The sequence below is a fragment of the Capra hircus genome, chromosome 7 (assembly GCF_001704415.2).
Source record: "Capra hircus breed San Clemente chromosome 7, ASM170441v1, whole genome shotgun sequence".
NCBI lineage: Eukaryota > Metazoa > Chordata > Mammalia > Artiodactyla > Bovidae > Capra > Capra hircus.
In genome coordinates, this window is record NC_030814.1 from 84,836,187 (window position 1) to 84,851,076 (window position 14,890).

At 33.2% G+C, this 14,890-nt stretch overlaps 1 protein-coding gene across 2 annotated transcripts in view; it reads left to right on the forward strand.

Annotated features, from left to right (window-relative positions):
* Positions 1 to 13,831, forward strand: part of SLC12A2 (solute carrier family 12 member 2) — a 95,785-nt gene extending 81,954 nt beyond the window's left edge. Inside the window, exons 21-27 of one of the 2 annotated variants that reach the window (XM_013965349.2) lie at positions 2,213 to 2,260; positions 3,682 to 3,804; positions 5,286 to 5,397; positions 6,603 to 6,689; positions 7,937 to 8,072; positions 8,381 to 8,448; positions 10,966 to 13,831. In XM_013965349.2, the coding sequence (XP_013820803.1) occupies positions 2,213 to 2,260; positions 3,682 to 3,804; positions 5,286 to 5,397; positions 6,603 to 6,689; positions 7,937 to 8,072; positions 8,381 to 8,448; positions 10,966 to 11,101 (710 nt within the window). In that variant the 3' untranslated portion in view covers positions 11,102 to 13,831. The remainder of the gene's footprint in view (positions 1 to 2,212; positions 2,261 to 3,681; positions 3,805 to 5,285; positions 5,398 to 6,602; positions 6,690 to 7,936; positions 8,073 to 8,380; positions 8,449 to 10,965) is intronic. The other variant, XM_018050705.1, reaches the window with a different exon arrangement.

The window sequence follows — 14,890 nt, forward strand, 5'->3', positions numbered from 1 at the left end:
AGGTAAAACAGTGTAAGAAAAAATCAATTTAATCTCCTCCCAAGAAATGAGCTATTTATGTTTAGTTGCTGAACTCTTTGAGTCATAACTATAGACATAAATACCCCTGGTGGCTAAGCCAGGATTTAAGCCACCAAAAAACCTTCCAAGTCTCCTGAGACTTCAGAATAATTTCATCCATAAATCCCTGTCATGTCTATGAGAAGGAAAAAGGAATGACTTCCAAATCTTACTCTCCCACCCTCACTCTCCTACCTCTGTTCAGTCTAGTATCTCCGTCTGTCCTACTCCCAGCTGACATGCGACGAGAAGAATCTGCACTGTAAATCATCAAACCATGTCATACTTTTGATTCATATAAAATAATTACCATTCTTTTTCTGAAATTGATTATCATGGAAATTTGATAACCTAACTCTGAAATCTTTTCTAGATCATTTAGAAGCATTAATGCTGCTTTTTCTTTCCTCCTTATTTGTTTGCTTAGAGTAGTGATAGTTGAAAGTTCAGTTGCGACCCATTTTCCATATCAGTTCTTTGCTGGCTTTTTTCTTTTTTTTTTCTATTTCACCTCAAAATTCTATAAACTGATTCTGCTAACACTTAAACGTCCCTGCATTTACTTTTAGTTTATGGTATACATTCTTTCATTTACTCTTATTTTTTTGTTGTTGTTCCCCTTTTCTCTTGCCTCAAAACAGATCTTTTCTTTACAGGCATCTGTTAGGAATTAATAGGTAAAGCTATGACAGGAGAAGTAATGTTTATCAGTCATTACTGCTCCTCTCACACTGTAGTAGATGTTACCCTTACATTAGCTTATGTGTGTCACAATCTTATGAAGGCATTATTTTTATAGAGTAGGGAACTAGGTCAGTACATTTCTACTCATCTTTTTCTTTTAAAAATGTAAATGCCCTTAAAATTAGTTTAAATCACTTTTAAGTGTCATATTTTCTTCACATTTCTGAGCTCTTTGAAATGAATACAGAATGTCCATAGTTATGTTTTTTATTACTATTAAAGGTAGATAATATCAAACGTCTGCTTTATAAGAACAGTTTATTTAATACTATAAAATCAGATGTAATAATTGAAATTTCTTATTCCATAATATGCATAAAAAGTAGCATTCAAAAATAGCATGCATTTTATTTTGTTAGCTTTCTGTTTAGCTGATTATTTTCAGAATTACATAGAAAATGTAGAAAAGTTTATAGAAAAAGCCTGCAGAATTATAAACACTCTGTTACTGTTTTTATATCTCGTATGTCTATCTTACTGAGGCCTGCAGTATGCAGAGGGACAAAAAGAGTACCCTTTAAATACATGTTTTATGATAGGCACTGGGCTCAGTGCATTAATGCTTGCACTATAAAAACCTTAAGAGGTAGGTATTGTTCAACCTTTTAACAAATGAGGAAAGTGAGGCGTTAAGTAATTAGCTCAAGGTGACACCACTAGAAAAAGGTTTAGAGGTACTCTTGAAATGCTGGGAGTCTGACTCAAGAGCCCGTCACTGTAGTGTACTCTTTCCTGTCCAAATTGGGAGTTTTATGTGCCTTAAACAAATAGTATAGCTTATATTAAGAAAAAAAATATAGGCTAAGAAAAGTATTAATCCTGGGAAATATTTATAGATATATAAATATAAATGAATGTATATGCTACATATATGCATATACTCACACACACATATATGTATATACAAATTTATGTATTTGAAAAATCACTCCTGTATAACCTGGCATTTTATATAAACCATAAGACTCTTGTCTTTGATCAAATTCCTTAATATTTCAAGTGGTAATTAATTTTTACAGAAACCAAATATCTGCTCCTAAAATTACTTGGCAGCCATTTGCAAATGATGCCGTGGCATATTTGACTGCAACATCAATTTTTTGATATCATGTTTCTACTCTATAAGCCATAACAACGGATTTCAAGTTTGCCAGTTTAAAGTTTTTGCCAGTTTTACAGGAATAAAATTTCAGGGTGGGTGTTACTGAGTAGCCTTGTTGGAGGAATCTAACATGTTTGCTTTTTCAATCCTGAACACTCAGTCTAGAAAATATCCTCAGTCTTAATTATTTTTCACACTGTTTCTTCATACTGTGTTTGCTTATAAATGTGTTCTAGTTACATTTTCATTATTTTATTAATAAAAAGGCAATTAACTTATATTTTGTGTTTCTTAAACATAATCTAGATGAGGAAGAGGATGGCAAGACTCCAACTCAACCACTGTTGAAAAAAGGCAGGCATTTTTCATCATTTTATTTTAATCTCTTTTCTCATACTGTTAATTCTTTAACTCCAGTTTTATTATTTTCTTTCTTTACCTTGGTTTTTATTTTCATGGTGAGGTGATGTTACAGTTATTTATTAAATGCAGATTAGAAAAATAATGACTGGTCCAAATAAAGCATTAAATCGTCCCAGCAAAAGGTGATATATCAAAAACAAATTCTTTTAAATCACAGTAGCATTTCAGGAATATTCAAGTCCTGAAAGTCAGTATTTTAATTTTATAATTTAAACTGCATGGTTTAGATGATAAGTAGAGACACTGAAATAGGTTTATTTACAGTGTCACTTGCAGTCTTTACCATCAGTTGTACCCAGCCAAGTCCTTAATTTTGATACTAATATATTTCTCATTTCAAAAATTACAATATTTCTCACAGTCCTGCTGCGTTTGGGAGATACAGTCATGTCAACGTACATGAATTTTATGAGAAGGAGATAGAGGTGAGAGTTATGGAGCAGTGTGGTTTGGTAGCCATGCTATTTCATCATGCAAAGTCCTTCGTCATGTTTCCATACCTCATGGCAGCATGAAACGTGAATGATAAGCCATTCTTCAGAAGTGACCAGATTTCTTTCTGTGGATTTATGCTTTTAAAATCTGGCATAGGGATTTCATTATAGTCATTTGCTTGCTCACAGTCAGTGCTGATTTTTTTTCTTCCTTTTTAATTCCTAGCGATATAAATGAGAATTCCATTGACAAATTGTTCTTCAGACCTGCAGCAAATGGGTGCTCTTCCTGGGAGTTCCCATATTCTTTTTGTGGTTCACAGAAAGATGTTGTGCTTATATGGCTTTAGAATTGGGCTTCACATATTGAGGGGACAAGAGTTAGGTAAAGATGAGGGAGTTTTTCCTTCTTCAGTGAAACAGTGAGAGGTTTTACTGTGATAACTGCATGATTGTATTGATATGTCTCCCACTTCCTTCTGTCTTTTATATTACAGATATAAACATTTAAATATTTTTGAGCTTTAAATTATTGAGAAACCAAATTACCAAAGAAATATATCCATGGAACAGGCATAAATTTACTTTGCCCAGTCAGCCTAAAACAGCTTTTCAAAAGTCAAAATCTAGCAGTTATAATTTTATTTACTGGTTTTGTGACTCTCTTTCATTCAGAATGCTTCAAAATATTAGAAATTAGGCAAGGTAGTTTGGATGAGTATAGATATATTTATCTATAACCATTTAAAAGTTTGTTTAAATTACAAGCAATTAATTGTGTTGTGAAAAATGCCATGTATACAATTGTCTACATTATAAACATCTGAATATACAAAAGTTAGGAAACTATGGGAATTTAGCAAGATATACTTTAACATTTACCTCTCTTATATCTTATTTTTCTGCTTAATCCTTCAGAGTCCAAAGGCCCTGCTGTGCCTTTAAACGTAGCTGACCAAAAGCTTCTTGAAGCTAGTACACAATTTCAGAAAAAACAGGGAAAGAATACTATTGACGTCTGGTGGCTTTTTGATGATGGAGGTAAGGTTGATAACCTACTTTTTTTTTTAACAAGTTTAAATTTTTTGAAGTTGTGGGGGTGGTATTAGGAAATAGCATGTACTCTTTATTCACTGACCCATTCCCATTAGGCCAACATCCCCCAAAGCATTAGGATTAGTTCCAGAATCAGGCATCACACTTAGTTGTCATCTCTTTTCAGTATCCTTTGGTTTGAAAGTTGCTCAGCCCTTCTTTGAGCTTCATGACTTTAAAAATTTTAAAAAAACATTAGACCATTTTGTAGAATGTCACTCGATTTGAAGTGCTATTTAATGATTCATAATAATTAGTTTCAAGTTATGTATTTTGGGTAGAAATATCACAAGAGTGATGCTGTGCCTTCTGTCTGCATCTCATCAGGTGGCTCATGATGTTGATTTGTCTCATCACTGGTGAAAGTAGCTTTGACCTTTGAGTAAGGTGGCTTTCACTATGTTTATATACTAAAAAGCTATTATTGCCACCTTTTATAATTACAGGTATTTGGGGCATGGGCAATTTCTTTGAGACCATGTAAATATTCTGTTGTTGCTGTGATTTTTCCCACCATCTTGAGCATCCATTGATATTTCCGCCCGAATTTATTTTTGCTGTTATTGTTGTGGTGTGTATGTGGTTTCCAAATGATGATTTTTCCAATCCCATCATTTCTTCCTTATTAGTTTTATCTGGTGTTTAACTGTAAAGAAGAGCTTTCTCTTCACTTCTGTGTGTGTGGACCTAACAGTCTCCAATTTTATTCAATGGGTTAGCATTTTTCATTTTTATAATTTATTTTGATGTTCCAGATTTGACCAGCAGTATCCTCTTTAGGCTAACTTCTGTGTCCATTTGTTATGTCCTGATTGTTCTGTATTTTATGATAAAATAGGATGTTCCAGGCTCAATTTTGTACTTCACCTGCAACAGCACTTGAATGACCCTTTATCCAAAGAGCCTTGATTCCTTTCAGTGAAGAACAGTATTTAGAAACATAGGTCAGAGCATTAGATATGCCCATTTCTACTAGGGTGTCACTGCTCCCATGCCCTCTCAGTGGACAGATGTAGGAAACACACAGCACTTATTTGTATGTATATGTGTAGATTGAAACCACTTCCATTGCCAACACTTTAGGGTTTGCTCCAGCTTCTCCCTTTTCATGTTTTGAAACATGACTCCCATTAGCTTCAGTGAACATTCTTTTTCTCAGTCCTGATATAACAAATCTCCCTACCCTACAAGGCCAGTACCTCATTTTTTGCTTTCATGACATGGGCCTTGTCTTCACTGGACCTCCCTCCTTATTCAGGTCTGCCAAGTGGATTTTTGACTGAATCATTACAGGCAGGACAGAAAGAAAATGTTTGTTGTATATTGAAGTGTGGTAAAGGAGTTTTTAGCAGCTAACTTGAATTAAAAGTTTTTAATTGAGAAATCAATGTTAAATGTAAATGATCTGTTATATTTTTATGACTTAGGTTTGACTTTATTGATACCTTATCTTCTGACTACCAAGAAAAAGTGGAAAGATTGTAAGATCAGAGTATTCATTGGTGGAAAAATAAATAGAATAGACCATGACCGAAGAGCGTAAGTCTGTTTTAAACTGATGAGCTTTTATCTAATAGTACTTCATTATTTCAATATCGGTTTGATAGGGTAACAATTAGACAGTACAGAAAATGTCAGTAATGTTGCTCTGTTCTGTAGTGAAGCTGAAGAGTCTAAAATAAAACTTCATTCTCTTTAATTTAGTCTTAATGTTCAAGTTTAGATTCTTGGTTTTACTCACATGTAATATTTTTAATATGTTGACATTTTAGAACATCTTTAAATACTTGTAGCATAGAAGCATTACTCAGCCTTTTATGAAAAAAAAAATTAGCAGGGTAAAAAGTGCACAAAAGTTACATATCCATATATGTATTATACTTTTCAGACTTCTAGACAACAGAAATGCATGATGGCATTGTCCATTCTCATTTCTGTCTGTCCTGTCACACAGTTCTAGTTCTGGTTTCAGTGCTTCTCTAAGTACCCTCTGTCTCATTTCTGATTATTTCATAATATATTGTACATATTGCTCCCAATTTCACGTTTGGAAAGAAAAGCTTCGGTCATGTGATGCCTCTGCCCCAAGGAATTTTACCTTCTCTGTTACATACCATAGAAAGCCTGTGTGGCAGTCAGGGCCCTTTATAGTCTGTCTTGTTTCCTTTCTGTCTTTATCTCCTGTTCCCCCAAATATGCCTTCTACTTCAGTTTGCATTTCTGCACCACCCCAAACATACATATGATTTCAGACTTTTACTTCTTTGCCTGCTCTCATCTCTCTACTACAAATAGTTCTTCACTAGCCTCCCTTCTGTGTTAAAATAACTCCATTCTTTAAAACCTAGTACTTATTATCACCTTCCTCATAAGCCTTCCCTGTTTTCTAGTTGTTACAAATAACTGTTACCAGTTTTTATTGAAATCCACGTACTTACTAATACAAATTAAAATTTAAAAAACCAGGTGCCATTCAAATTTAATTATTGTCTTCCTCTGTCCATTGGATACTAAGGAAAAATTCAGAGAATGTAAGAGAATACAATACAAGTTTCTAGAGAATTTAGACATCTACTTTGTGAATGAGTAGTATAAATTAATTCAATGGATTTTGCTCACCACCTGACATACTTTTCCTGTAAATCATTCTTTCCTATAAATCATATGGAGTCAGCCCTAACTAGAGTAAAAATATTTCTATATACAGCCTTCATGTATATCAGTGCTGTTCACTTTTGTTCTAGGATGGCTACTTTGCTTAGCAAGTTCCGGATAGACTTCTCTGATATCATGGTCTTAGGAGATATTAACACTAAACCAAAGAAGGAAAAGTAAGTTATTAGATAAATTACCTTGTATAAATTTCTGATTCTTTTATGGATGACCTACTCAGACACTGTTATAGATTATTTAACTTAATTACCTGGGGGTTTTGCCTGATTTTAGTTACATGTGAAGTCAACTTTTTCTTAAGCTAGCAGATAACTGACTGACATTGCAGATATTGAAGTAAGTCCAAAGGGTTTTCGATAATTAGAGAAAAATTCAATTACTGATTTACAAGTAATTTCTGAAAATCGTTAGTGCCACAGAAATTCAAAGTGGTTCTTTAAATTTCCATTGTTTTTCATTATGACCACTCAATCCCTATTCCACATATGTTACTTTCCACTATTTTATTACCAAAATGAGAAAGAAAAATCTAAGAATCTGCTTATAAATACTGCATTCAGAATTTACAAGAGTTAAGCAAAAGTAGATTTCATGGACTATTCTACTGAAAATGGTATATGGAAGTTGTTATATGTATTTATATTACTGTACATAATTTCAGTTACTCTCAGTTTTATGTTGAGTATATGATGAAGTCGGAAAAAAGAATTCATTTTAAGTAGAAAACAGTAAGACATACCTTGTAAGGTTGTAGTCATGGAGACTGTTTTTTCTCTTATAGAGTTATATATACTAGGAGCTTTGTATGAGACTGATATTGAAAAATACTGTTTTCACATTCATAGGGGGTTAGAATGCTATTCATGTTCTCTTACCATCTTTTGTCCTATTAAGTATCTTTGGATCTAGAGCTTTAATTCTGCATCTTCTTAAATATTTAATATCTGCCTTTTCCTCTCTTCAAAATGTTCTAGTACCTTTTCTTACACTGCTTCTATTCAGGGATAATGGAACTGGGAAAGTGATTGAGTGTTTTGAATAAAGGAGTAACACAATTTGACTTATCTTTCATGGGTATCATTTTGGCTAATGTGATGAAATTTATTTAGGTTGAGGGAAGTGGGCATAGGAACAGATACTGATACAGGGAAATCTGCATTAGCAGTTAAAATTTCAATTCTCTTATTATGACTATGGTTCTAAGTTTCTAATCAGTTAGAGAAACTGTGATTGCTATTTTCAAAATAAATCGCCAGAATTAGGGTACGGAAGGGAGCACAACAGCTGGAAAACACTAACTTCTGAAGTTACAATTACATTAACTTTTCAAGTTATAACTTAATGTTTAAGATCTTACTGTTAAGTAATTCAACATAGGTTAACTGTCTGTATTCTTTTATTTAAGTATTGTAGCTTTTGATGAAATGATTGAGCCATACAGACTTCATGAAGATGATAAAGAACAAGATATTGCAGATAAAATGAAAGAAGATGAACCATGGCGAATAACAGATAATGAGCTTGAACTTTATAAGACCAAGGTATTCTTTCTCTCCTGTTTCCTTTTCATTAATCTTCTTTGTGGTTTTTTTTTAGAAAATACTTAAAAATAAATATCAAGAACTACAGTTGGTTATGAAAAGAACTAGTTGTGTAAACTAAATGTACTTTAAGTTGTACTTATATTTGGATAGTGCAAAGTACTGCTTTTTTTTTTTTTTTAAGTTTGGGAACGGATATCTTTATTGTACCAAAATTGATTTTGGTTTCTTTTTATCTATAGTTTTATGTGCCAGGGGAAATTCCAGTCTTCAAAAGGACTAAGAATGACTCTTATGTTTCATTTCAGACATACCGGCAGATCAGGTTAAATGAATTATTAAAGGAACATTCAAACACAGCTAATATCATTGTCATGTAAGTAATACCTATACTAAGATTTTCTTGGGTATTCATTTTATGATAATTCAATTAGGATTCATTTCTTCTACCAAAAATATATCTATAACCATAATAACTTAGTGGTTATGAGAGAAAAACAAACTTTTCTAATACACTTTGCTTTAAGCATATGAAGAAATCATTTAAGATAGGAAAGATAAACAAAAATATTAACCTTAAGCTTGTATAAATCTAAATAATTCCTTATCATAATAGCATATTCTGGGATTTTTTTTCTTTATGCTTTTTCCCACTTTTAAAAAATTCCTTAACTTTGGAAATACCACAGCGTAACCATCAACATTTGTCAGGTAACAGGGCTGCAAGTTAAAATTTGGTTCCCAGACAGTTTCTTCATAGAAATAATTATATCGTTAGGTTGAGAATTAAATTTAGAACATGGTTCCTATCTGAATTTCCACTCCCAAGTTCCCACATACAAAATGTCATATAGACACAATGTCTTTGCATTGAATATAGATACTTATGCTCACTCTGGCTTTTCTTTCACTAAACCAGGTTACCTAGATCTTTCTTGAACCCAAATTTTCTAAGTCCTGGAGCCTGGTCCTTATATAGGTAAAAAAGGCTCAGATCTCTGAAAACATGTCAAATTATGAAACTAAGTAATACCAAAAGATTGCTATTTTTGACTAACAGCCAGGAAATTTCAAATTTTGTTGATGGCAATCAAGTATCTGTAATGAAAGTCACTAAAACATAGAAATCTAGAGAAAAACACTCTATGGAGCAACTGGACATACTTCCACTACCTACAAATGAAAATGAAAGCTCAGAGATAGGTACAAGAAATTGACCATTAATATGTAGAATTAATTATGTTTGAATTTCATTCATCTGTATGTAGTTACCACTACCAAAGTTCAGATAGAAATATCCCTTTCTCCTAAAACAATTTTAAGGGGAGATTTGAGGTTTAATTTTAGATAGTAACTCAGCAGTGGCCACAGGACTGGAAGAGGTCAGTTTTCATGCCAATCCCAGAGAAAGGCAGTGCCAAACAATGTTCAAACTACCACACAATTGCACTCATTTCACATGCTAGCAAAGTAATGCTCAAAATTCTCCAAGCTAGGCTTCAACAGTATGTGAACCAAGAACTTCCAGGTGTTCAAGCTGGATTTAGAAAAGGCAGAGGAACCAGAGATCAAATTGCCTGCATCTACTGGATGATAAAAATAGCAAGAAAATTCCAGAGAAACATCTGCTTCATGGACTGTGCTAAAGCATTTGACTGTGTGGATCACAACAAACTGGAAAATTCTTGAAGAGATGGGAATACCAGACCACCTTATCTACTTCCTGAGAAACCTGTATGCAGGTTGAGTATCAACAGTTAGAACCAGACATGGAACAACGGACTGGTTCCAAATTGGGAAAGGAGTGCATCAAGGCTGTATATTGTTACCCTGCTTTTTTAACTTGTATGCAGAATACATCATGCGAAATGCCAGGCTGGACGAAGCACAAGCTGGAGTCAAGATTGCTGGGAGAAATATCAATAACATCAGATATGCAGATGATACCACCCTTATGGCAAAAAGTGAAGAGGAACTAAAGAGCCTCTTGATGAAAGTGAAAAAGGAGAGTGAAAAAGTTGGCTTAAAACTCAACATTCAAAAAACTAAGATCATGGCATCCAATCCCATCACTGCATGAGAAATAGATAGGGAAACAATGGTAACCGTGACAGATATCATTTTCTTGGGCTCCAAAATCACTGCAGACGGTGGCTGCAGCCATGAAATTAAAAGATGCTTGCTCTTTGGAAGAAAAGCTATGACTAACCTACACAGCATATTAAAAAGCAGACATTACTTTGCCGGCAAAGGTCCATATAGTCAAAGCTATGGTTTTTCCAGTAGTCATGTATGGATGTGAGTTTGGACCATAAAGAAGGCTGAGCACTGAAGAATTGATGCTTTTGAACTGTGGTGTTGGAGAAGCCTCTTGAGAGTCCTTTGGACTGCAAGAAGATCAAATCAGTCCATCCTAAAGGAAATTAATCTGGAATATTCATTGGAAGGCCTGATGTTGAAGCTAAAACTCTGATACTTTGGCCACCTGATGCAAAGAACTGACTCATTAGAAAAGACCTTGGTACTGGGAAAGATTGAAGGTGGGAGGAGAAGGAGATGACAGGATGAGATGGTTGGATGGCATCCCTGATTCAATGGATACAAGTTTGAGCAAGCTCCGGGAGTTGGTGAAGGACAAGGAAGCAGTACATGGGGTCACAAAGAGTCAGACACAACTGAGTGACTGAACAACAAAAATTTGCTGTTCTTAAGATATATTGTAAGAAATACTTTGTTCAAACTTGAAAAAAAATAGGAATATATGGTATAGTATAGTTGTTACAGTATATAGTGTAATTATAGTAATTTTTAGTTACTATTACTGTGACTTATTGTTTTTATTATTTTATTCTTAGCTTAAATACATTAATTTCCTGTTGTTTTTTAATACCAGGAGTCTCCCAGTTGCAAGAAAAGGTGCTGTGTCTAGTGCGCTCTACATGGCATGGTTAGAAGCTCTATCCAAGGACCTGCCTCCAATTCTCCTAGTCCGTGGGAATCATCAGAGTGTCCTTACCTTCTATTCTTAAGTGTTTTATCTGCACAGTGGACAGCCCTCCAGACGGTACTTCAGTGCCTAGTGAAGTAACTATCACTGAAATCTTCAACATCACAATGGCGAACTGTGACTTTTTTTCACTATTTCATTGATTTGAAAGCACACAGGGAAGTTGCTCCATTGATATGTGTGTGGAGACTTCAGTTTTAGTCAATTCCGTATTTCAGTCTTAGTGAATGATGATTCCTTGTTGGACTGAAGCTTGTGAAATTAAAGTTTTTCCTTTGCTACTTGAATAGCAATAAAAGTGTGTTATTTTTTGATTGATGAAAGGAGTACAAAAAGCCTTTAGCCTTGAGGTGCCTTCTGAAATTAACCAAATTTCATCCATATATCCTCTTTTATAAATTTGTAGAATGTCAAACTTTGCCTTCCGCTATTTTTATTTCTAATCTTTCCCACCTTAAAATGGACACCGCTTTTCTTTTTCCATTGACCAATTAGTGTTGAGTACTGTATGTTTTCTATTACTTTTGTAAATGTGTTTGTTAGCTATTAAAGGCGAGAATTAGGGCTAGTTAATGAAAATGCAAGGGTAAAACTGAGAACCGAAAAGTGACCCCAAGGTTAGGTTTGCATTAGGATGTATAAATGTAGATCTAGGGGGGGAAAAGCCCAATAAACCTTTTTTTAAAAACCTCTAATTGGCTGTTATTTATATCTTTTTTGATTATTATTATTTGAATCCTTAGGGGAGGTTGAAGATTTATCCAGTACTTCTATATACCATCCTGAAAAATCACATATTGTCATTCTTTAAAGAAAATCTTTAAGATCATTTATATTTATTAGAAGAAAGATCTGTCCTAATTTAGAGTTTTCCTCAAATCTGAGGGACTTTTACAAAATGCTAAAAGATTTTCCTGGTTAAAATTAGACAAAGCATTGTCATTTAATAGAATGTTTCAATAAATATATGGAATATCACTATATCATCCTTTTTTAAATCATTAAAATATTTAATGTTTCATCAAATGGTTAAATGGACCACTGGTTTCTTAGTGAAATGTTTTTAGGCTTAATTCATTCAACTGTCAAGTAAATAGTCTTAATTAATATACTCAGGTTTGAACAGATTATTCTGGACATTTAAATTTAATCCATTCTTAATACTTTAAAACTTTTGTGTTAAGAAAAACTGCCAGTTTGTGCTTTTGAAAAGTCTGTTTTGACATCATAGTCTACTAGTACAATTTGGACAGTGCGTATGTACTGTTACTAAAAGCTTTATATGCAATTATTAATGTGAAGTTTTTTGTTTTTTATTCAAGGAAGGATTTCCTAGAAACATTTCAAGGGATTGTATGTCTACATATCTGTATGTGTGTGTGTATATATGTTTATGCATACACATATGCATATGTGTATTTATAATGACACAATGGTTTTTTGTATTTTAAAGTGTTAAGATTTATCATATTAAATTTTTTGTTTATGAGTTCACAGATTGAAAGACAGGTTTCATGGAGAACAAATGTGATCACTGAAAGGGCATGTAACTTCACACAGTTATCATTCGATTAGGAAATGGAAAATGTTTCATCTAAAGTACTCTTCAGTGTATTCACTGGTATAAGATTCACTGGTGAAGAATTTATGTAGGTGTTCATGAATCTCGATAAAAATCTATAAAATTACTACTGTTGTTCAGTAGTGCAATATCTTTGCTGCATGAGTATGAACTAAGTTAATATCATAACAGAGATCTGATAGTAATTTTAAATTCAGAATGCTAAGAGAATGAGGTAACTGTTTTCCTAAAAACTTTTTCCTATGTTATAACTCACACCATTGTACCATTTTTTTGGAGGTTTTGTAGTGTTTTAGAGGAAAGACAGTAAAAATGTCAGATTCAGTAAACAATGTCATGTCTCAAATTTTTTAATGGATAATAGGGCATAACTGAGTGCTGCTATCTTGAAATGTGCACAGGTACACTTACTTTTTCTTTTTTTAAGTTTTTCCCATTCAGGAAAACCTCGTTGTGATCTGTACTGCAGGAACCAAATGTCATGCATCATACATATGTGTATAAAGTACATAAAATATATCTAAATATACATAATGGGGGAGGGTAATATTGTCTGTGAAATAACGTAAGAAGCTTTTCACTTAAAAAGAAATGCATTACTTTTACTTAACACTAGATACCAGGTCAAATTTTTCAAGGTTGTTTTTGTGCTCTGATAAATTGTAACAATTAATTCCTAGAAATGTTAGCTAATGTTGAAGCTATTCTACTCTATTTCATTTATGCTGAATTTGATTGTTTTAATGCCAAAAATTTTAAGTTCTAATCATTGGTGATAACTTGGAAATAAACAGTTATGCAATGGCATATGACCATTCATTATTTCTCTAGGTAAAAATTCAGTGGGTTTAAAGAATGGTGGTGTTAAGCTGATTATTAATAGTTAATTAAATCACATATTTATTTGTCACATTATTTCATTTGTATTTTAGGTTTCCTTTTACATTCTTTTTTTATGCTTTCTGACATTACATATTTTTAAAGACTATGGAAAAATAATTTAAAGATTTGAGCTCTGGTGGATGTTTACTAGTTTGAAAATGTAATATTTTGATAATACTGTACTATAACTGTCACACAAATGCTTTTCTAATGTTTTAACGTTGAGTATTGCAGTTGCTGCTTTGTACAGAGGTTACTGCAATAAAGGAAGTGGATTCATTAAAACAATTTAATGTCTATTCATTTTATAAATCTATATCAACTCTGTGATTTTTACCTCATTTATACAACTTATTTCAAGGATGTCTTGAGTTTTTTAAAATGGCTTTTACCCTAATATTCATTGTTTGGAAAAGTTGTTTGAAGTTGTTCACTATCCCTAAACCTTTGGAGTAATCACTAATTTTCTTGACAGATGGAGCTATATCAGACACAGCTCATTTTGATATTTTGTAAATCATTTAACTTTTCTAATTCTGCTTTATTTGTCTTTTGGTTAAATCATGTGCTTATGAGTGAAGAAAGTAGAAATGGATTCACAGTCCCTGAGTATAATCTGATTCATTTCTTGCTAAGATTTTTGGCAAAGCTAATTTACAGTTTTACAAAGCATTTTCCCTTTACCATTTGAACATTACAGTAGGTGTATTATATGTGCAGGACAGCCGTTTCTTTCTCTTCTACTCTTGAGAAAGTAGCTTGGAGAATTGTAGCGAGTTTCCCAAGATCATGTGATAAATCAACAAAGGATACTGGTCTAGAACACAGTTCTTTCATCTTCACGCATATCACCATTATGCAGTCACTGCTGCCTGATCCATAACTTAGTTACTGGTTTAGAATGGTCATTTCCAAACTACTCATACTTACCTGTCCAGGAAGTTTGTGCTCAGGTAATACAAATTACAGTTACAAGTGTATACTGGCCACAGGCTACCTAATAGATCTGAAACAAATATAAGTGTCCATTGTATGATCTTTGCTTTTTGCTTATTCCTCATAAAGCTGCTATTCAAGTTTACTCACTTCTTTGTGGAATAGGAGGGAGGGTTAAGAGAGAATTCAAAGGCAGCTATGATTGTGACATTTACTATCAGAGCATCCAGTGGTTTTCAAAACAAGAATGTAATTAAGTCTTTGAGCCAGCAGAGTTTTTTGTTTTTATTTGGGGAATAAAAGATAAATGCTTTGATATGCATCAGCAGGATGCATATGTATGTATCAACAGGATGTTTATAGGATTAGAGGAAATAAATGATAGTTTGATGTTTAACTATTTGGGTAAAC